A 22,219-nucleotide genomic window follows, 5' to 3' on the forward strand; every position below is an offset into this window, starting at 1 on the left:
TTGTGCCCCCAAAGTTCTATTTGGATCAGTTGGGAAATGAAGTTAGTAGAGTTTTTTTTTTTTTTAAGTTTCTTGTATTCATTTCTGTCCTTGAAAAAAAAAAAAAACATGATTAATACATTGGACTTATAAACGTACAAATGAGGTAATCGTCGCTGAGTAAGTGAATGCTCGTCCATATATCGAGATATGCTCAAATAGAAGAAGCTCCTCAACCAAAAAAGAAAAACAATAGAAGTTTTTCAACCAAGAAAGAAAAAGAAAGATAATAAATGAGGCGAATAACAGTATCTCTAAACATAAAGACCAAATTGGTAGAATTCAAGCTGTAAATGCCATTGAAAAGAAAAAAATCGAGTTACACGACATCAAGAAAAACTCAACATGACCAATAGCAATTGTTTCTTCTGAGTTACATATACCCGCTTCTCAGTTTTTTTTTTTTTTTTTTGGTTATAAATAATACAAACAGAGAAGCAGCCACAAGGAGGAGGAGGCGGAGGAGGAGTGGGGAATAACAAGAGCGCAACTCTATACTCTGAAACTTTGCATGATGCAAGTCAACATGGCACATTAAACTTTGGCTTCAAAAAGTCAGGTTGGGGCATTGAAGAAATGGAAGTACTACGAGGAATAATAACGCAGACCAGAAGAATGATACATACTGCCCTGCTTTCACCACACAATACAAAATCTTCCTAGCACCCACGATACACTTGGCAGGCAATAAATTTCAATTGCGTAGCTGTTGAATCTGCAGACAAAAAGTTCACCCATCAACAGCCAACTGCAGAGCCAGGAATTTAACTCAATGAGGCTTAAATAATATAACACCAAATCTAAAACTTGTGACTTCATGGCTTCATCTAAAGTTATTTAAGTAAGATGTCATTACTGGAACATCTAACAACCAATATACACCAAAAAAAAGTGTCATTTAATAGACTACTACAACATTGATTGTTAATCTATTTCAATATTCAATAATAGGATGTCCATTCATCATGAATGGTTAAGAGACAGAAAGGAGCAATCGGGTCAATATCCCCTTCACTACTATGTCAGTATGCCACTGATAATAGCTCAGATTTAGTATTTTTCACCAATGCTATCAGAAGTTTGCAAAAGCCGAAAGAAAAAAACAAACACCAGCACTTTGCAGCTAAATATTTGGTCCTAATGAAGTTTGTCTATTCACTGTCTCCATAACCTGTGCTAATGTGTACACAGGTAAGATAGCATACAGTATGCAAAGACTACATGTATAGATAGTGACATGATACAGAACATTTAAGGGTTCCATCACATATTTTAGCGCACACGAGAGAAGTGTCCCCAATGAATCTCACTTACCAGTGTCAGGCACATGAGAACAGAGTTCCTAATTGTCCCACCCTCCTAATCTAGTCCCAGGATCATAACTTGTGAACAGCCGAAACTCATTTCCTAGTTTGCTGGAGTGCCGAGGCCTAAAACCACATGGAAGCAATCCCATGAGCTCAGCTGCTCTCTCTTTCTGCACCTCTCCTGCACGTCATCATATAACTATTTAGATAGATACAGTAAAACCTGAAATGTCCTAGAAACAACATTTGGTCACTTCTACTTCCTATATTTATCACAATAAACTCATTGGCACCAATGCATTTTAAAACAAGTAGTAGTTACATTGTAGGAACTGCCAATCTTACACATTCTGGGAAGTAAAATGGGCAATGTCTACCTGTGAGGAGGAGCAAGTAAGGTTTTTCTGATCGTGCAAGAAACGAAACAGTTTTAGCGACTTTCTCCAAGCACTCTTGACTCTGTAAACATCAATTACACTACATAAGCAACTTGTCCACACTCCACAGAAAAAGCATAAAACATAACCTCACGGGCAAATACAAAAACCTAATTACCCAAAACATGAAACCGACGCTGAAGCTACCGCAAACAAATACAAATAAAACTAATTTCTACCATATTCCATTTGCAAATGCAGGAAACCAAAATCCAAAATTTATGCAGCCTTCAATTTCAAACATCAAGATAAAGACGAACATAGCCGATTCGCAGAATGATAAGGTTGAGATGTCCTTAGCAAGCTGAAATTACTAAATGAAAGCCAATAAGGACGAATGCGCATAATGTAGCTCACCAGATAAGGAGGATCAGCAACTACAACATCAAAGCCATGCTTTAGCTCCAAAGGCAAGTCTTCTGGTTGGTTGTAATCATAAAACGTGAAATCACTCCCGTATTGCTCAAACCTTCTATCATACTCCAGCAGTTGTACAGACACATGAGAATCAATACTCTGAAAATTCGAACAGAAATCAGCCAAAATTGAACAGCAGAAACCTAAAAGAGTGAGATTGAATGACCTTGAGATAGGCGTAGAGCGAGGGACAAGCGACGCAGGCGACTCGAGTGGAGTCCGATTTGCAGAGAGTGAGGACCTCTTCGGCTAGGGTTTGGGCCGTGTGGTGGTCGTACCAGAACTGGCTCATCCGCCAGTCCTCCGAGATCAAAGCCGGCGCCGAGTCTGCTTCGGCGGCGGTGTCGTTTGAGGACTGGCTTTGCTCGGTGAGGAACTCCTTGAGAGCTTCTAAGGCTTGAAGGCTTAAAGTCGGTGCGTCATCATCGTCGTTTTGGTGGCCGGAGATTGAATTGGGGAGGAGGTCTTGTTCCATTTGTTGGTGGCGATGTAGACCAAAGTGTCTAGTAGTGAAGAAGTGTGGGTCTGTTTGGGAAAAGGGTTTAAGGGAACGGCCTCTAAATTTAGTTTGTACCTAGATAAAACCCCAAAACAGTTAAGTTTTGAACAAGAAGGTTATCCTACACCTTTACGCCAGGGCACATCTATAACTTTGATTCTGAATGACTGATGTGTAATACGTACCTGTCCCTATATCTCTCAGGTATGATTTTCCGCAAGAGATCCATTTACAAATTGCATGATCCAATACAGAACTGTTAACAGCGGAGATTGAACTTAAATTGAGCTCAATCACAAGCACGCTCATATTAACTGAACCAACCCATATTTAAACTTCCAATTTTCCTCGTTTTTTCTTTTCTTTTTCTATTTTTGTCTCCACATTTTTCTTATCTTCACATGCACCACCTATCTCCAGCACCACCCACCTTCCTCAACCACACTCACCTTTTGAGGTACCACTATTTAGTATAGTGATGCTTTTTGTTACATATTCTTCCAAAGTTTTATAGAAGTCCTCAGCACGGACTTTGAAAATACGTAGTGTTATACTCTAATCTAAAATAAGTCCATGCTCATAATTGTTTGCGAACGAAATGATTAATTTTAATAAGATTATGAAATAAGTGTATATGAAGTATGGACGACATTTTCGTCGGTAAAAATCTCTCACTCATTTTTCATCTAATTTGTTTATTATTGATTTATCAAATTAAGAAATTAAACTCTGGAAACGGTTATCAAGCCTTGGCGATGGCCATAACAAAGTCACGAGCTAGCGTCATGACCTGACACCATTGTTGTGGAGGTGGTGGTAAATTTATTTAACCAAAGCACAGCAAGCAATTCAAACAACCAGTTCATGGAGTGGTGGTAAATTGTTTTTATCTACCAGACAAGTAAACTAGGCTTCTTATATAGATATTAAAGATGCCAAACCAACAATACTAGTGTTTGCCGAGACATGCCTGCCAGGCACAAAACTAACTTGACAAGGACTAATCCATTGTCGTAAAAAAGGTCAAATTCTAGAGACAATAATTTTTGTGATGATTTTATAAATTCTGCTGCAGAGGCTGATAGGTCTAAAGAGGTGCACGTATTTCGGACCCTGAATTTTGGGTACCAAAGTGATTAAAGTATGATCGAGTCCTTGAGGTACATGTCCCTCAACAAAAGCTCTTGAAATAAGTTGAATAATCTCCTCGCCACACAAATGCCAATGCTTCTGGTAAAATAGGGAAGGGAATCCATCAAAAACAGGGGCCTTGAGACTACCAATGGCAAATAAAGCATTTTTAATCTCAGTAGGTGTAATAGGTCTTCCCAGATCAAGCAAGAGAGTAGAAGAGATGCCAGGAAACAAATTAGGAATATGAAATCTAAGATCAGGACCCTCCTCGTAAGTGAAGAGCTTCTGAAAGAAATTTTGTGCAATCAATTTCATTGCAGCATGATCTTCACACCAGGAACCATTCTGATCATATAAGCCATATCTTCTAACAGTTGTGGTAATGTGGAAAAATTTTGTATTCCTATCCCCACCTTGCACCCACTTCTCTCTAGATTTTTGTCACCATAAAAGAGCGTCACGATCTCTGATATCTTCATATTCCAGAATAAGTTTTTTCTCCAGGTCAATCAAGAAGAGATTATCATTAGTACATCTTTGCTTCTGACTACCACAAATTCTAGCCAACAATTTTTTTTTCTGATGGAAAATATTGCCAAACACTTCTCTGTTCCACTTTCCCAAATTCATTGCTAAATGTTTAATTTTACTTATGAACTCACCTGTAGTCTCATTCCAAGTATTAGCAATAAACTCACTATAATGACTGCGTTGCATCCACATAGCATAAAATCGAAAGGGAGGATCAGCTCTACAACTTCTAAACTGATTTTGAAGCCTCAAGAGTAATGGGCAATGGTCAGACTTCATTTTAGCAAGATGTTGCAGTTTGGCTTCAGGGAATAATAATCTCCAATCACTATTACAAAAGCCCCTATCCAATCTCTCTTTAACTGTGCCACCTGACCAAGTATAATCTGCCCCAAGGTATCCTAAATCAATCATACCATCATACTGAACCCAAGTCTTCATGCCTCCAAACTTTCCAATATAAGACCCACCATTTTTCTCAGAGAAGGATAAAAGTTCATTGCAATCGCCAACTACAACCCAAGGGAACTGATATGCAGTATGAATATGAGCTAAATAATGCCATAGACCTTGTCTCGTAGTAATACAGGGACTAGCATAAATTCCAGTTAACATCCAACTCCTCAACCCACACCAAGAAATTTTAACAGTTATGGATTGTGAGTTAGAATCAAGAACCTCAACTTTGAAATTGGAGTTTCTCGAGACCATCCAAATCCCACCAGAAAAACCATTAGCCTCCTTAATCTCAAATACATTGAAACCCAATTCAAGAAGGTGCTTCTTAGCTTTTATAAAATGAACTCTTGGCTCACATATAATAAGAAAATCGACATTATTCATTTCGACCAAATCTGAAATAGCAGAACGAAAGTCATCGCCCCCAGCACCTCTAGCATTCCAAAATAACAGATTATCCATTTAGAGTGTGGAAAGGGTAGGGCATAACCCTAAGATTCAGGAAACAATCATATCCTTTCCCTTATGTGAGGATAGATTGGACTGCAAAGCATCGTCAGTAGCAGAAGCCTGCATGACGAATGAACAGGCTAAACTCTTGGAACTACTGGGAAAATTATCCTTTGTACCCTTTCCAATTGCACTTCTAGTTTTTGAAGCAAGTCTAGTTTTACTAGGAGCAGGCTTGGCATTGGAAATCTCTTGTAAAGGAGTTCTCCCTCTCATAGGATTAGGCATTGCATCAGAATGCTCTGGGTTTTTAACAACAGCCTTCTCCAGTTTTCCTTCACTTTACTCTCCTTAGGTAAGGATTTCTTAGTTTTCTCTTGCACCTGCTTCCATATCTTCACAATTTTCGGTTCAGAAGCACTAAGCTTATCAGTGTGGGTTTTGGGAGCAATATCGTGAGCATTACATTCCAATTTTTCTCCCTCAATACCATTCTCTGCCTGCAAAGGAGCAAATTTGGACCCAGATAAGTTCTTCTCCTTAACATCTTCACTTTGAGCATTACTCATCATCTTTTTCTTCCGATAGTTCATGATCATCCATGGTCCCATGTTACTCTTGACTGCGCAGTTTGTAGTGGATGGAACAATATGAGGACTAGCCTGTGTAATGTTCTCAGGAATCGGTATACTACTGTCGGTCTTCGTTACAAAATTATCACCACAAAGGGGACTGCTTCCCTTATTGGTCACTGCTTCCGAACCTTCCTCAACATTTGCTAGCTCTCCCACATAAGGACAATGCTCTTTAACATGACCATTAACTCCACAATTGAAACAGATGGTTGAGATACCTTCATAAACAACATTGAAAGGTCTGGAATCCACTTCAACAAAAGGTTTCAAAGGCTCAGCTAGATTGATTTCAACATAAACCCTGCAAAATTTACCCCTGGCTTGAGCTAAAGTGTGTTGAGCAACCTTAACTACCTTGCCTATCATGCTCCCAATCCTTTCCATGGTGAATTGCTTAAAACACTTCACAGGTAACCCATTAATTGGCACCCAGACATCCATATGAGTAATCTTATCTGCATCTAGCAGTGATCCAGGGACCATTGCAAAGAGCATAGGTCATATCTTCAACCAATTGAAATTTCACAACGAAAAAAGAATTCGGTAGATCAATTAGTTGCCACGGTCCCTTCATAGTCCATTTTCTAGTTAGAGCCCTCTTCATGAAGTCATATGCATTCTCAGTATTAGGTCTACCCATCAACTTTACAATCATAGCACAATTCCAATCTAAATCAAGTTTATCTTCTACTCGCTGCGAAAAACGAATATTAGGGCCAAGCTTACCATCTGTAATGGTGTAGTCATCTTCTCCCAGCACGAAGTCCTCCATCATAGCCGTAGAGAATCAACTGATCAAGCTGAGTACAGAAGCCGCATAGCTTAGCGAAGGTTTCAAAGTGAAGGATTCCCTTGAATCCATAGGTGCAGTCTCCTTAGATTCGAGTTGAACCTTTCCGATCTCATCCCACATTGAGTCATCATATCAGGTCCGCTAATATTGGGTTGGTGAAGCCAGAGCTCCCTGGGAGCAGCCGAGAAACGAAAGATGGACGTCGCTGTCTCAAACAAGATGGTGGAGCAATGATCAAGGACTTCTAACAAACCTGGAGAAGCGGCATGTGCGTACAAGTACGGCACCAAGTCTCTGGCTTTTTTCATCCTCCACCACCACACAATTCCATACATGAAATAACTTATATTTAAAAGTTGGTCGCATATGTAGTCACTTGGTTTTGCCATCGTTACTCTGGTTCAATAGAAAAGAACCATCATAGATTCCTTTATTGGTTGGCTACTGGCTTCCCTCCTGGTTCGATCGGCCTTCATAGTCCTGCCCTTGCTGCATAAAAGAACAAACTACGCAAGAAACTCCCATCAGCAAGTTCCTTTCCTTGTATAAGTGGAAAAAAAATGCACCATACTCTCGGTGGCCTCTTTCTTTTCCCTTGCCAAAAATGCAGCCAATTCCTCTTCCCGTTTCCGTTTCCAAAAAAAAAAAACTATAAATCCCTCTTTGTATCTCTTGTTTTATTCTTAAATAAATTTTCACTAAATGTTAAAAAAACGGAAAGAGGAATTGAGTAGGTGAACATGACTGAACTACTTCATATTAATCTGGTGGTGAATATGAAAATTTCATCTTGTACGGCTCAAACAGAAACACCCCAATACTATAGTTCTAACGGATGTGTGGAATAGAAAGCTTAAAATTTATTTACTTGAGAAAAGAAAGAATAAAAAACCCGAAATACTTGAATATTGGAGATTTTATATACTTGAGAAACTTTAGTTGTTGCCTATCAAACAAAACATTATTAATTAATAACTTTGCATAGTGTTAACATTTTATAAACGTAATACCATTTTATAAACGTAATACATTTGCGTGGATGATTGTCGATCATTAATAATTTTACATTTGTGTGGATGATCCAAATAATATTATAATAAATGAGAACGGGCGTGGGGCTGAGTCCCAAACCCCTTTCAAAAAAATAAACATTACAACGCGGGGCGGGGGGGGGGGGGGGGGGGGGGGGGGGGTGGGGGTGGGGGTTGGCATAACTTTTATTCTTAAATAAATTTTCTCTAAATGTTAAAAAAACGGAAAGACGAATTGAGTAGGTGAACATGACTGAACTACTTCATATTAATCTCACCGTGAATATGAAAATTTCATCTCGTATGGCTCAAACAGAGGGAAGTGAAGTGATGGGTACGTTGTGGAGAGGAGAACATTGATTTTTTTTCTTTCTTTCTTAAACCACGAGTAGTCTTTCTGCCTTTGGTTTATTTTTTATTTTTTTTTTATTGTATTCTAAGATTCTTAGGATATATATGTCTTCAATACAAAGAGGGATTTATAGTTTTATTTTTTATTTTTAAGAGTAAAAGTTACAGTCCCCGATGATGCCACCAGAACAGCCGCGATGAAAATTGCTATGAAGTACACGCACATATATAGCTTCGACATTTCTTGACCTCTGTTGAGAATGAAGAGAAATAGTCAGAGAAACAGTGAACGAAAGCTTTAGGTGACGGAGATTTGAAGATGATGTAGTATCTAAAATCAAACGATGAAGGGAGCTCTAGGGTTTGAGAAAACCAGGTCCAATTTACCACGAATGGAAGCTCTAGGGTTTGAGAAAACCATCCATTAAGTGTTGGATTTTAACACAAAAGGCCTCGGTAACAATTTCATTTCGTTGAGAACAAAGAGATATATTTAAATGGAAATCGCGGCTATCAGTGGCATTGTCGGGGGCCTTAACTTGTACTCCATATGTAAGCAATGCCCTAAAATTTTATTCACAGAAATTGCGGGCATCCCCAATGGAACCCCCGCTTCTTTATTCCATTAAGTGTTGGGGCCGTGCTATGAAGTACACGCACAGATACAGCTTTGACATTTCTTGATCTCTGTTGATAATGAAGAGAAATCGTCGTTAATATGAAGAACAATTCACTCGTGATGAGTGATTAAGTGTTTTTTTTTTGTGGTAGAGATCTTGATGATCACCTGATAAAAAAAGAAAGAAAGTGTTTTTTGTGAAATATATATAAATGGAAATCGCGGCTATCGGCAGCCAGTGAAGGAATCTCAACCACCAATGTCTGAAGTCTTGGCATCCTTGATTCAGCTAGTCCTGAGTAAAAAAGGTAAGAAACAGCACTTGGCTGTTCCTGTTCAGATATTGGAGAAGGCGGAAGGTAGTTTAAGGAGTCGAATGATCCCCAAGGTTAAAGTCCTATGGGTTGAAGGTGATCACAAGAGGGTCAGTTGGCAGATAGAGTCCGAGGTGTTGGGAAAATTTCCCCATCTGAGTTGCAAGACAGTGATAGGAGCACAAAGTGCGATGATATTATTGAGTATGTGCCCCAATTTAGACTTGTTTCTCTCTTACTTTCGTGTTTTGAGTCATTAAGTCATTTTGAGAGTCTTGTTGAGTGTTTGGCGTGAAATAGGTGGAAAACGCAAAATTCATGAAGATTCCTAGCTGGATCAGGATTCCTCACCGTCGACCTTTTTGCAGTCTTTACATTTTAATTCCACTTATTTTCTCTAAAAAATTCTGATATTCTCCTCCTTGTAAGAAACCTTGCCTGGTGGAACTCTTGGAAACAGCAATGACAGAATTAGAAAATAAAGCATTTAAAACGTTTGACCAAGCAATGAAAAAGGGAAATAAAGGATAAAGACGTTTTCAGAAGGGGAATAAAGGAGAAAGACGTTTCAGTTCGGAAATTAAATGACCCCATTATGAGAGGAATTAAGGCCATAAAGGAGACGTTTCAATTGAGAAATTAAAAGAATTATGATGCAATCCCATCCGTCCAAATGAGGAAGGGTATGATCGACAAAAGTCAACCAATGCTCCCCTATAAATAGGCAATGTCCAGACCAGAATTGGTATCACTTCCAGGCCAAAAATTTCACTACACCAAAATTTTTCATTCATAGCGCTAAAAAAACGCTATCGTAGGGTACCATAACGTTTTAGTAAACACTATGTCTGCCGGAGCTATAATAGATCAAGGGTCTATCATAGCATTTCTGCAAATGCTATGGAAAGTTTGACATCCATAGCGTTTTGGAAGCGCTATTGTATAGGCTTTGGATAACACTTTATAAACGCTATGTTGAACATTCCATAGCATTTGCTAAATGCTATTAGTAGATATACTACAAGATATATAAAAAAACGCTATTATTCATCATTCAATAGCATTTCTATGGTGCTACTATTCTATATTTGTTGCATTAAATAATACATTGTCACAGCACCTTGGATATACAATAAAATGTCTTCACATAAAAAATACATCATTTTCATTAATAATCTCAAAAGTAACCAAAATACAAAGTGACATTCCTAAAATTACAAGTGCACTTCATATCTCGGCCAACAAGGTTTATTCCTTCTATATTAATGATATTTGCTAGAATTAACCCACTAACAATGATTTTGGGCTTTCTTTTGATTGTCGACATGAAACTAAGCACAGTGGTTGATAACATGCTAATTCTTGAACACTCTGTACAAACAAGTACAATTTGTTAACTGGGTAAAGAGAAATTAAATGAGGAACAATGATTTTAAATTAAGAAGCTATAATGACAATGACTTACCACATAATGCTATTCTACGCAGTGATTGTCCACAGCCATTGAAATTGCAAACTGGGTTCTGTAAGCAATTACAACTAATAAGAAACTTTGAAAGAGCAATTGTTAGATAATAGATACTTGAACAGGTTGCATAAAATGCATAATTAAACAATACTCAAGTTATTGCCCACTACATTGCCGAATGAAAACACAACCCAGAATTATGTATGCAAATCCTGACTATAATTAAATTGATAAGCCAAAGTTAAACATGCTTCGTTAAAGCGTCAAAGTTTCTATGTCACATAGAGAAAGTGGCATCTAAAGTTCTAAACAAGGAGAAAATATATGGAAACAACAAATTTGATTACCTTGAAAGAACCATTCACTTTTCAACTCCTCGACCATTTCAACTCTTTGGTGCAAGGGTTTTATGCAGCATATTGGTTATGGTGAAGTCTTGCAAGCTGAAGCTTGGGGCCTTGTGACTGGCACTGGCCTTCAAATTGCGGTTGATATGCAGATTAAGCATCTAGATGTGCAATCTGATTCTGCTATTCTCATAAATCTTATTCAGAGTAAGGATATTGATTTACACCCTCTAGGGACTCTGATTTTGAACTGCAGTTCATTGATGAATCACTTTGAGTCCTGCTCCATCAAGCATATTCATAGAGAAATAAATATGGTGGCAGACATCTTAGCGAAGCATAGCTTGGACAACAAATTAGGATTTTGCAGATTGGACACAAACCCTCCCTTTGTGAATCAAGTTTTGATGGATGATATTGATGGCCTAGTGAGGCCTAGGATGGTTGTAACAGCTTCGGCTGAGTTGTAGTAGTTTCTTTTCCTCTTTTTCTGGGCTTAATGCCCCCATGTAACCTAAAAAAAACAATACTCGTGTTTGGATGCAATCAATCTACTCATTTATCTTTACTAGTGTTCGATACTTCCAATCTATTGACAAATTGGACAGAAGAAGAAATTACAAATTGCAATGCAAGCTTTTCTACCACATAGAACATCTCACATGAAAACTTTGGTATGTATAGAGCAATGGGTTGAAAAGGACTACCATCAGGATTTCGTGGCCTTTCATATCCATCCTAGCTACTCTTCTTCTGACTTCAAAAGCCTCTGTATGTATAAGTACAAACAAATAATTGTATATACACACTCCATTGCTGACAGTAGAACAACTAAGCAACTCAAGTGGGCATAATTCAATACAAAAAAAAAGTGGGCATAATTCAATACAATGGCTTAAACTTCGCTAAGGTTATTTGGCATCAATTGTTACCTGTTTATATTAACAGAAAATCGATTCAATCCTCAATGTTCCAGTACAGTGAGTACACTCCATTGTTGGACATAAAGAAACAAAACACATTTCTTCCCCAGAAAATATTCATTATTTTCATCTCTGCTTAATCCTCAGTACCATTTATGCAAGTATCTCCACTTTACTTGCATTTGCTACCTAAATTTCACGAGTTATTAGAACATGTAGCTGATAAGATTTTCACTATTGGATGCTAGCAGCTACTACTCCTCTCCACTTCTGAAACTTCAATTGCTTCTTCATCTCCATTTGGACCATCCCATTCCATTTCACCTGCTGTTACAGAGTTCAAATCCGTCTAATCTGTCTTATTCATCTTATTCAACAGTCTCTCTTGTGTAATCACGGTGATAACATTCTCATCGGTGAGGAGCTTTATATATTCCTTGGCACCCTCTGGATCAGGTTTCTTTATCAAGTAGTTGAGACAGGCAGCCCAAACATCCGTGTTGGTCTTCCAACCAGGCTGCACAGCCAAAAATGCTTTTCTCGTCAACTCAATTGCCTTCTCAGTTTGATCATGATCAGGATGCACTTTTGCCAAAGAATACCATGACTTTGCATCAGGTTTCGCACCCTTCAGTATAACCCTTTCAATAATAGCTTCGGCCTTGTCAAGAAGACCTTTTCAGGAATAAGCAGCAATCAAGTGATTTGGGATATGAACATCATAAACTGACTGCTGAGATTCCCACTCTTCAAAGATCTTCTCAGCACTCTCACTATCGCCAATCTTCAATAGTGAGGTTATCATGATTCTATAACCCTTATTGTATACTTTCATCTGACCTTTGTAAAGTTTCCAGAGTCTCATAACATTATCTTTCTTCCCTAGTGCTGCACATTGCGGCATAAGTGCTTGTATGCTTCCCTCTGTCTTTCGGAACTTGGTATCAGCCCCTCAGACTTCTTTAGCATTGCCAAAGCCTTGTCCTCATTTCCAGCTTTCATATAAACACTAGCGCTATAGCCCGCGCCATGCTGCAGGTTTGTTTGCTTGCCGCAGCACTTCTAATCCAACATTAACTTTTCTTGACCAATATTTGTTGTCAAAAGTAATGCTTCACTTTTGAAGATTTCATTCAGTTTAAAGAGCTCCAGATTAGAAATTCCTTGTAATTACTATCACAAATCAATGTGCAGCACACATTATCTCCTTTGCAGCAGATATGAGAGGTTCTCATTCAAATGTACAAACAAAGAAAGAGATCGGACGAACACAGAATCATATAAATCAACACTCCAAAAGCAGGTCATCCGAAATCGGCATTCTAAGGATATGCAAGCTTAAAGCGGGACTGCACACAACTGTGCAACCACAACTTTTGGGTCGAATAAACATAATTGGAACATTAGAAGATGCATTTTTTTTTTCATTTTAAAACACTCACTCCAGCCAACAATATAACAAACACAGTTTTGTTCAAATAATCTTTTGCTTGATTCATCAAGTCTGGTGCAATGCTAAAACTGAAAAGAAAAGAACAAACAGATTTAGAAAGAGAAGCAAATGAAATTTATATTGAACTTATTTTGAAAAACTGTTATACACAATACAAAGGGACTGTTATACACAATACAAAGGGTCAGAGGATCTTCATCTTTTTTAGAAATGTAGTAAGAAGCTTCAATTGGCATGACAAAAACGTCTAAAAGTCCCAAGTAAAGCAACCCAAACCATTCTTCAAGCTCTATGCTTCTCTAGTATAGTAACTACAGAATTCATTCAAACTTGCAACCCTAGATATTTGCGCAAATCAGAATAGCATAAAGTGGAATAAGAAATAGCTAATCAATAAAGCTTTATTCCTCATAGAATACTGACCCATGCACTTTCACTAAGGTAAATAGTGAACCAAACTATATTAGAGATTCAAAATAAAGTGGTTTTGAAATGAAAGCTTTAACCAAATGATCTTTTCCATCTTTCAATAGGTCAATAGATTTTGTTTTCCTTGTTACAGGATCAGGGTAATGGCAGACTTGCTTGCATACAGAATCTGCTTAAACAAACAGGAACAACACCATTATGCTCAAAACAGAACTCCACCTACTAACAAATAGTATAACTATATTGCCCATTAGAACTGCAGTACATTTCTTTTCCTGATATCCCATACCTTAACCTGGAGAAAACACAAAAACCAAAGAAACAACACAATCACTTAGAAACTAATCCAACTGCAATATGAGGCAGAATTACTTATCTACAGACTACAACTTTCCTCCTACCAGATTTCATTACATTTTCCCTCATTCATGTGCTACTAACAAAGTTCTTAATCCTGATTAGTCAATTTCAACTTTTCTGAACTTCTCTCAGCAAAAACAAAGCACCATGGGTCTGGAAAATTGAAGTGGACACTTACAGTTTGATCACCAGAAGCTGTCACAATTTTAGTATCATCCTGTAAAAACATTACACTGCATAAGCACCATATTACATCTGCTACATTTTCACAACGATAAGGAAAAAACTCAGCAAGTAAGATAAAAAATAGTAAAGGAAACAGACCTCGCTTGTCAGCTTGGCATAGAAAACAACCCCAAAACCACCTTGTCCAATCTTATCGAAATCAGCTAACAAAAAATCAAAATTCAAAAGGAATTAGGAAAGATGAATTATTAACCTGAAGAAAATCAGAGGAGAAGACGAAAAATAAGAGGAGAAACCATACCCCAAGACAGATATGTTTGATGAATTATTAAACTGAAGAATATCGTCCAGATTAAGGCCACTATGGGGAGATTTCCCTGCTACATTACAGGCATTTGAGCCCCTCTGCCACTTATAGATTGACTGTCAAGCACTGTATCAGATTGTGCTTCTGAAAGAAGATAAAAGCAAGGTAATTTTCAAGCTATAAAATAGGTATAAGCTTTCAGCTCTACTTTCACCTCACCTATCACACATATTTTAGTTAAATTGTCATGTAAGGAAGATAAATAGTTCCTGATCAGAGACATCTACACAAACTATTTTTAAACTTTTATTTATGCATGTGTATTCATTCTGAGTGTTGGCTGATGCTGTTGGCTTATGCCTTAACAGAAATATTGTCAAGTCTATACTACTGCAATAAGAAAGAGTGATTATTTGGTTCTATAAATTGAATTATACCTTTCTATTCTCTGCCTCTTCTTCTGAATTCAGTGAGAATAAACAGCTATGTAAAAATATTCAAGCATTTCCTTAGATTTCAGTTGTTTTGAAGAAGGGAATCAATTGCCCTGCAACATGAAAATGCAGAATGATTAAGCACAGGAACCAATGACATGAAAACATCTAACAATAAAAATCCAATCACATTATATTGAGGGGATACATTACTCGTGATAACTGTTGGATACTCAAATGCAAATTGATCTAAACACACCAAGTTTTACTTTTGATCAGACAAAGAACTCAAATGGGCACTTCTATATCCAGGGTTAAAGTAACAGAAAGCTGTTGAGAAACAAATATCTGTGTGTCGCAAGACTTGTATAGATTCTATGTATGCCTTGCAAACGAAATGTCCAGCTACAAATAAAGTCTGGACATTAGATACCATGGGCAATTAAATCCTTCCATCCAATCAACAAATTGACACAAACAGAGCAAACACAAATGTCTAAAATGGGTTCCATTAATTGCAACACATCCAGTAGATAAACACAAATGATATCTCTCCTTAGTTTAGGAGTTAAATGAATAAAGCACAAAGTCCAAATGTAGGCAACAGCAAGAGAAACAAATAAAGAAAGGAAAGTATTTATAAGATTGAGAGAAAAAGCATAAGAAGTTGTGGATCAAAAACTGGTAAAAATAGAGCATGGTTGAGTTCGGAGGAGGATTTTACATGCAATGTTGAACTGAAGGAAAGTAGAAACAGAGCAACTGATGTTGTTGACGGAGGTCATACCTTCTGTGAAAGAAACCGGATCTCCAAGCCTTTTGGGAGCAATTCAACCTTAGAAAACTGCAAAACTGTAAGATCTGAATCAAAATTATTGATTCCCATACCAATATTTAATTTCCAAGCAATACTATTTTGGGTACATAAATGAGGTCGTGTATAGAGAATTTCGATTTGATCAGTGTAATAACAATCTGGAAATTTTAAAATGGATTTTATTTTTGTACACATCACTTAAACTTACTGCTTTCTTCTCCAAATGAAAAGTGAATCATTCAAATAACTGATAATAGAGTTATATATAGCATACAAATTAGTGAAAACTAATATCAGTTGAAACTGAACATAAAATTCAATAAAGATTGAAGCAGACAAAATTGAGACAAAAAGAATTTCAGCGCTATGGATGTGTGAGAAACGCTTTGACTATAAAGCAGCAAGTACAATTAAAAACCACAAGGCATTAGGTTAAAGTTTGCATGACGGATTGCAGGAAGACTTTTAAAAATTAAGCAAAAAAGAGACAAAATTGAAATTTGATCAACTATTCGCCCAACCTGCATCTCAAGATGCAAGCAAGCACGGGCATTAAGAGTTATCCAGAAGTAAAAAGGGAATGCAACGTAGATCAGATGGTAGTGCATGTAAATATTCATCATTCAACAGCAGAAAAGATGGGTACAAATCATCACTTCTTGTTGCATACCCCCAAAAAAATGTGACATTTTCAACAAAAGAAACGACACCGGAAAGTAGAGCACATATTGCGTACCCCAGACAAACAAAACAAAATTACAATTATAAAACCAGATCAGAAAGACAATCACTGATTTACCCTATCAAAATCGAAACAGAAGATTGAAACTGAGTTAGATAAACCAAATGGAATAGTCGAATGAGATTGATGAAATAGATCTGAAACCCTAGTGAGCGAGAGAGCGAAAGAGAGGGTCAATTACCAAAAACAAAACTTGAATTGGGCTGCATCATAATCAAATTAACTGAAGTTAGATAGAGGCTTCCAGATACAAAACCTCAGGCTTCTGTCGGTGTCCGATGTCCTTCTGTACCATTTCCTTGTCAAATTCCATTGGCACATCAGCTTTTCCAGCAGCACAGAGTGCACGTATCATCATTCTGAAAACCACAGAGTCTGGTTCAAAACCGCCTCTCTCTCTCTCTCTCTCTCTCTCTGCTCTTTGGTCTCTTTCCTTCCCTCTGAAAAGTCCAATTTGCGAGGGTTCTTGTTGGGTTACGCATCAATAATTTAATAGTAACAAATCAAATAAACCCCAAGTTTGGTTCTTTTTTGGCTCTACAAGCAAGGAAGCTCGTGGCCTAATCAATGAGGCTTCTAGTCGTGGCCTAAGGAAGCTCCAGATCTGACTCATATATTTTGCAGAATACCAGGTTGGAGTTCAAATCTGGGGTATAGTGATAGACGGTTGGTGAGTTGAACGTGAGGCTCTTCATCATTTATGTGCGTTTTTTCTCATAAAAACCAAACCGGACATGAAAGAAAAAAAAAATTTCTATTTTCTATTTCAAATTTTAAATCAGAATTGCACAGATACTTTGGTTTTTCTTCTAAACCAAAAGAAACACAAACAGGTCTTGAGGTGGCAGCACTTCCCTAACGATATAATCCTACCAAGCTTCTACTATATTCTAGGATAATAAATTAAACCTGTACAAACTGTACCGGGAGGTGGTTGGGTGTCCAGGCAATCTACCAGTACCCAAGGTCCTAAATAACAAAACCTAACATCCAATATTTCCCCACCCTGACAGGTCAGCATTGTTTTGACCTTGTATTTGCTTGTGATGGCCGCCATCACCGTGTTCGCATCATATTGAGTATTTGGCATAAATTGGGCACCCGGACCCACACCCATCAAATCATGAAACTTGATTTGCTCCCACAGGTAAACTCCTTTCAGTAGGTAGTCATTAGAAGTTGGTAATAAATCTGTGGTACATGAACCGTGTTTTCCCCATTCATGTTCCCAAAATTTTAGGTTTGGTTTACCCATAATACTGGGCCAAGCTTTAATTAGTGCAGCTTGAATGTCGCTATTAATCTGATAAGAAGAAATCGTAAAAGATAATTAGATATAATTTATTGACATGGAGTAGGTAAAATTGAATTTAAAAAAATTCCCTCAAAAAAAGAACTAGTTAGAGATATGTATATTAAAAAAGAAATAAATGAAAAAATAAAAATAAAAACAAAAACATTACCTCACGGTTAAATGGAGGGGCTGATGGACAATTATTAACTGGAACAAATTTATAGTTAGGAGATGGTCCTTGAAGTCTCTCGGCCCACAGGCCATGTATGGTCCAAGGACTAGTGCCATTCCTGTTAAAAGGATTTTGGAGGACCAGCATGATATACTCGTAACCTTTTGTCTGTGCTGGCACAGTTGCGGGAAATAAAAATAATATGAAAGCAAGAAAATAAATGATTTCCATCTCTTGATTAAAAAAGAAACAAGTACGTTTTTTGGTGATGAAATAAAGAACAAGTACGTTTTGAATAAAGAACAAGTGTGTGTTGCTGCTTAGCTAGCTAATGCATTTATATAGTAACCTCAACCCGACTGTTTAATTCACTCCTGAATCAATCGCATGATCAACCTAACGAGATGAAAGCTTTCCATGTCAAGTCTCAACTACTCAACTCATGTAAATCTGCTGAGTGTGACAGCGCCATTCATTCTTCCTCAGCCTCACACATGTAAAATCTGCCAGCCATTCACTCTCTCTTTCTCCCTTTTTGCCTACCTGTTCCTTTCTCTCTTCCTCGTTGGAGCGAAACAGCAGCAGCAGCCTCTGTTTTTTCCGTTTCTTCTCTTCCACCGTGACTACCACCGGTGGAGCAAGATTCTAAACAGATTACAAGTAAGACAGGTTGGGTTATATGCCATATTTGATATCAAATTTGGGATTTTGTATTCTGGATTTGATGTAAGATTTGGAGGAGGAAAGATTAGGGACCTGGGTCTGGGTTTGTTTTGGATTGTTCTACCATGATTTCTAATTTGTTTCATTTATTCTTTGTCAGTTGTTGCCCAAGGCTGGGTGATTGAAGCAGAGGATATATACGGTTCGTATTTGGTGAGTTCCTTCCTGATTGCTCCGAGCACCTCATTTTTGTTTTGTCTAATTATTTATGTCAAAACCCACGTTTCTATTCATCAAAATCGTTACTGGGTTTTGAAAATGATAAACCAAAAGAAGAACATGAAGGTGGCTCTTTTACAGTTTCATACCTTTTTTGGATTCATCTATATCGCTTGAGGAGGGATTGGATTGGAAGTTTCAGGCTTTGTTTTTGTTTATTAGTATTAAAATTTGGTTTTGACCTAAATGAAATTTTATTGTCTGCTCTTTAATTGATAGTCTGGTTGCGTTTTGTAAAACATAGATATTTTGGCATCTGTTTTGCTTGCATTGTGATATGGATATCTGTTTTGCTTCCAACTAAATTTTTTTTGGCAGACTGAAATAGTAAATATATGAATCGTGCAAATGAAAATTATACAATAATGAGTGCAATTTTATGACTTTCTGTTCCAAGTTAAGTTAATAATGATTGTTATGGTTTTAGTTTAATTGTGTGTTGGTTGCACATCTTATATCATCTTAGATCTTATATGATCCAAATGAAAATTTAGTTACAGTAAGCTGATGGTTGGAAAAAGGTTTTCGGAGCAAGTTAAAACTCTGAAAGGATTTGTAGAGGCAAAATCTGTTGGTGAAATTCATTACGGTTTCCTATTGTGTTTTGATATAGGTTAGCAAACGTTTCTTATTGGGTTCGCCTCATTGAAATGTAGAAATGTAATCCACTTTTTGTATATAGAGGGAAAAACGAATAAATGGAAATTAAAAGCTTTCCAGGTGTAGGATGAAAAGCTGGTGTGATTATTATTCTGTGTGTGTGAAAGGTTTGAACTTATAAGCAGTGCCACTATTGTGTTTGAGATGCTCAAGTGAACTCTCAAATAAGACTGGAGCATAGGACCTACCTAGATTCAGAAGAGCCTCTTCACCCAGCTAAACCAACTCCTAATAGACTAAGGGCCTTCCTTTACCCAGCAATGATCCTATCTCTAAATCCCCATTATTAATGTTTCATTTTATCTTTAAAAAAAAAAAACTGCTTTTAGATGAATTTATTTGAAAACAGGGGTCAACTAATCATCAGCTTGATGGAAAAAAGAGTTACCAGGAAGCATGACAATATTGAAATGAGCATACTATCACTGTCATGACTAAATGCATTCTAAACACTTGATGCAGTCTTCAATCCTGAATATTTATGTAAACAATATGATTATAAAAATAACATTAAACTTGCATTTCAGAGTGGCGGAGCTTTGCTTCATGTTCCAGGGACCATAGATAAATTAAAATCAGTTTTGCTTTTAGTGTGCTATGCTTTCAGTTTTAAAGGTCTGTTAACAAGAAAAGAAAAAACAAAAAGAACTAATGTTACTGTTACTACTAGGAATCTGTTAAAGGGTTGCAAGTTGTGTCACTCTGTTGTGACTATTTCAGTCACCAACAACAAAAGGCTACCTCCAAACTCACCCTCTCCTTACAACACAGCAAGAGTAGTAGTGGAAGTAAACTGCTTGAAGGTGGTTGTAGGTCATGTGCTATCTCTCTAATTATTCTTGCATCTTTTTGCAGTTTTTGTGCCTGTGAGGCATAAGCTCCTCCACCGGTTGCTGCTTCGGATTGTGAGAGAGAATAATTACTGTGCTTTGGGTGGTTTAGGGTTTAGAGTTATCTCTCAAGGAATGAGCTTTTCCTCTGTAAAGGGTCTGATTCTCAATTTCTAACCATGTAAGTAATTTGAATATGTATGTATTTTTGAATGAACCTTGCATTACATGTAAGCAACCTTCATTGCTATTTCAGTGGAATGAAGTCATAATTTAATTTTTATATGTTAACAAAAGCAAATTCTGCGGCAAAGTGCGGGCAACTTTTCTAGTTCTCTACTCCAAAGTTCCAACCCTTATGAACAGTAAACTCTTATGAATAGTGCACTGACTTTCTTGCCCCTGCTATTTGCGTCGAATTGCCATTAGTTACCTGCCGTTTGTCCTCATCACACCGCTTCGAAGATTTTCGGTTTATATCAGCTTTCGTTTCTCAGTTTTGATGGTGTTGTTGGATGATTTGAGTGATTGAGAAGTAATCGCTCCGTGTGACGAGATTGATTTGTTGCCAGTTCAGCAGCTTCCGACGATTTAGACCAACTGCTTGATAGTGCTTTAGATGACTTCCAGAAATATCAACCTCAGCAAACCCTCCCTTGAAGGGTTCCATCTTTTTCTTCAAAGCTTTAAGCTTTACTGTTCAATTAAGAATTTCATAAGTTTCTGTGTTATGTAGGGTTCAGAACAGAATTTTAGCATATAGAACAGTGCGTTGAAAAGGACCAACATCAGGACTTCTTAGCCTTTCATATCCATTTTACTCTTCTTCTGAATCGATGAAATGAGTAGCAAAAGCACTTGACATATGTACAAACAAATGATTTTATATACACACTACATTGCTGACAGTTATCACAACTAAGCAACTCTAGTGGGCGTAATTCAATACAATGGCTATTAAACTTCACTGAGGTTATTTGGCATCAACTGTTACCTGTTTATATTAAGAGAAAATCCATTTAATCCTCAATGTTGCAGTACACTTCATTGTCGGACATAAAGAAACAAAACATATTTTCCAGAAATATTCATTACCATTTCTGCAAGTGCCTCCACTTTACTTGCATTTGCTACCTAAATTTCAGGAATTAATACAATATGTAGCTGACAAGATTTTCATTATTGGATGCTAGCAGCTACGACTCCCCTCCACTTCTGAAACCTCACTTGCTTCTTCATCTCCATTTCGACCATCCCCTTCCATTTCACCTGGTGTTACAGAGTTTGAATCCGCCTCATTTATCTTATTCAACAGTCTCGCCTGTGTAATCACGGTGATAATATTCTTATCGGTGAGGAGCTTTCTATATTCCTTGGCACCCTCTGGATCAGGTTTCTTTATCAAGTAGTTGAGACAGGCAGCCAAAACATCCTTGTTGGTCTTCCAACCAGGCTGCACAGCCAAAAGTGCTTTTCTCGTCAACTCAACTCCCTTCTCAGTTTGATCATGATCAGGATGCACTTTTGCCAAAGAATACCATGACTTTGCATCAGGTCTCGCACCCTTCAGTATAACCCTTGCAATAATAGCTTCAGCCTTGTCAAGAACACCTTTTCAGGAATAAGCAGCAATCAAGTGATTTGGGATACGAACATCATAAACTGACTGCTGAGATTCCCACTCTTCAAAGATCTTCTCGGCACTCTCACTGTCGCCCATCTTCAAGAGTGAGGTTATCATGATTCTATAACCCTTACTGTATACTTTCATCTGACCCTTGTAAAGTTTCCATAGTCTCATAACATTATCTTTCTTCCCTAGTGCTGCATATTGTGGCA

The 22,219-nt window shown here is 37.5% G+C and overlaps 3 protein-coding genes, 2 long non-coding RNA genes and 1 other non-coding gene across 8 annotated transcripts; 1 reads left to right on the top strand and 5 right to left on the bottom strand.

Annotated features, from left to right (window-relative positions):
- Positions 1-311: 311 nt before the first annotated feature.
- LOC112191515 (EEF1A lysine methyltransferase 1) lies at positions 312-2,784 on the bottom strand. Of its 2 annotated transcripts, none has more exons than XM_024330867.2 (5): positions 2,367-2,784; positions 2,141-2,299; positions 1,724-1,805; positions 1,354-1,527; positions 312-787 (listed from the first exon to the last, which is right to left on the bottom strand). In XM_024330867.2, the coding sequence occupies exons 1-4, from the start codon at positions 2,673-2,675 to the stop codon at positions 1,382-1,384; spliced, it is 696 nt and encodes a 231-aa protein (XP_024186635.1). In that variant the 5' UTR covers positions 2,676-2,784; the 3' UTR covers positions 312-787; positions 1,354-1,381. The 2 variants fall into 2 exon arrangements, with proteins under 2 accessions (XP_024186635.1, XP_024186634.1); XM_024330866.2 differs by having other exon boundaries at positions 312-754; positions 2,367-2,783.
- A 9,319-nt stretch (positions 2,785-12,103) lies between these two features.
- LOC121052291 (pentatricopeptide repeat-containing protein At2g20710, mitochondrial-like) lies at positions 12,104-12,658 on the bottom strand. The gene is made up of 2 exons (XM_040517004.1): positions 12,595-12,658; positions 12,104-12,429 (listed from the first exon to the last, which is right to left on the bottom strand). The coding sequence occupies exons 1-2, from the start codon at positions 12,656-12,658 to the stop codon at positions 12,104-12,106; spliced, it is 390 nt and encodes a 129-aa protein (XP_040372938.1).
- Positions 12,659-13,298: 640 nt separating this feature from the next.
- Positions 13,299-18,013, bottom strand: LOC112191518. Its single transcript, XR_005808763.1, has 8 exons — positions 17,946-18,013; positions 16,664-17,785; positions 15,711-15,775; positions 14,927-15,036; positions 14,484-14,633; positions 14,321-14,385; positions 14,175-14,213; positions 13,299-13,931 (listed from the first exon to the last, which is right to left on the bottom strand). It is a non-coding gene; the product is annotated as an uncharacterized LOC112191518 (long non-coding RNA).
- LOC112195592 lies at positions 16,327-16,403 on the bottom strand. The gene has a single exon (XR_002934645.1). It is a non-coding gene; the product is annotated as a small nucleolar RNA Z195/SNORD33/SNORD32 family (small nucleolar RNA).
- Positions 18,014-18,229: 216 nt separating the features above from the next.
- LOC112191520 lies at positions 18,230-21,234 on the top strand. 2 transcript variants are annotated; one of them, XR_005808006.1, is made up of 4 exons: positions 18,230-18,617; positions 18,772-18,824; positions 20,406-20,561; positions 20,678-21,234. It is a non-coding gene; the product is annotated as an uncharacterized LOC112191520 (long non-coding RNA). The 2 variants fall into 2 exon arrangements; XR_002932990.2 differs by lacking the exon at positions 20,678-21,234 and having other exon boundaries at positions 18,237-18,617; positions 20,406-20,665.
- Positions 21,235-21,569: 335 nt separating this feature from the next.
- On the bottom strand, positions 21,570-22,100 carry LOC112194320 (pentatricopeptide repeat-containing protein At2g20710, mitochondrial-like). The gene is made up of 2 exons (XM_024334571.1): positions 22,035-22,100; positions 21,570-21,977 (listed from the first exon to the last, which is right to left on the bottom strand). The coding sequence occupies exons 1-2, from the start codon at positions 22,098-22,100 to the stop codon at positions 21,570-21,572; spliced, it is 474 nt and encodes a 157-aa protein (XP_024190339.1).
- Positions 22,101-22,219: the final 119 nt, after the last annotated feature.

Source organism: Rosa chinensis, chromosome 3 (assembly GCF_002994745.2).
Source record: "Rosa chinensis cultivar Old Blush chromosome 3, RchiOBHm-V2, whole genome shotgun sequence".
Classification (NCBI taxonomy): Eukaryota; Viridiplantae; Streptophyta; class Magnoliopsida; order Rosales; family Rosaceae; genus Rosa; species Rosa chinensis.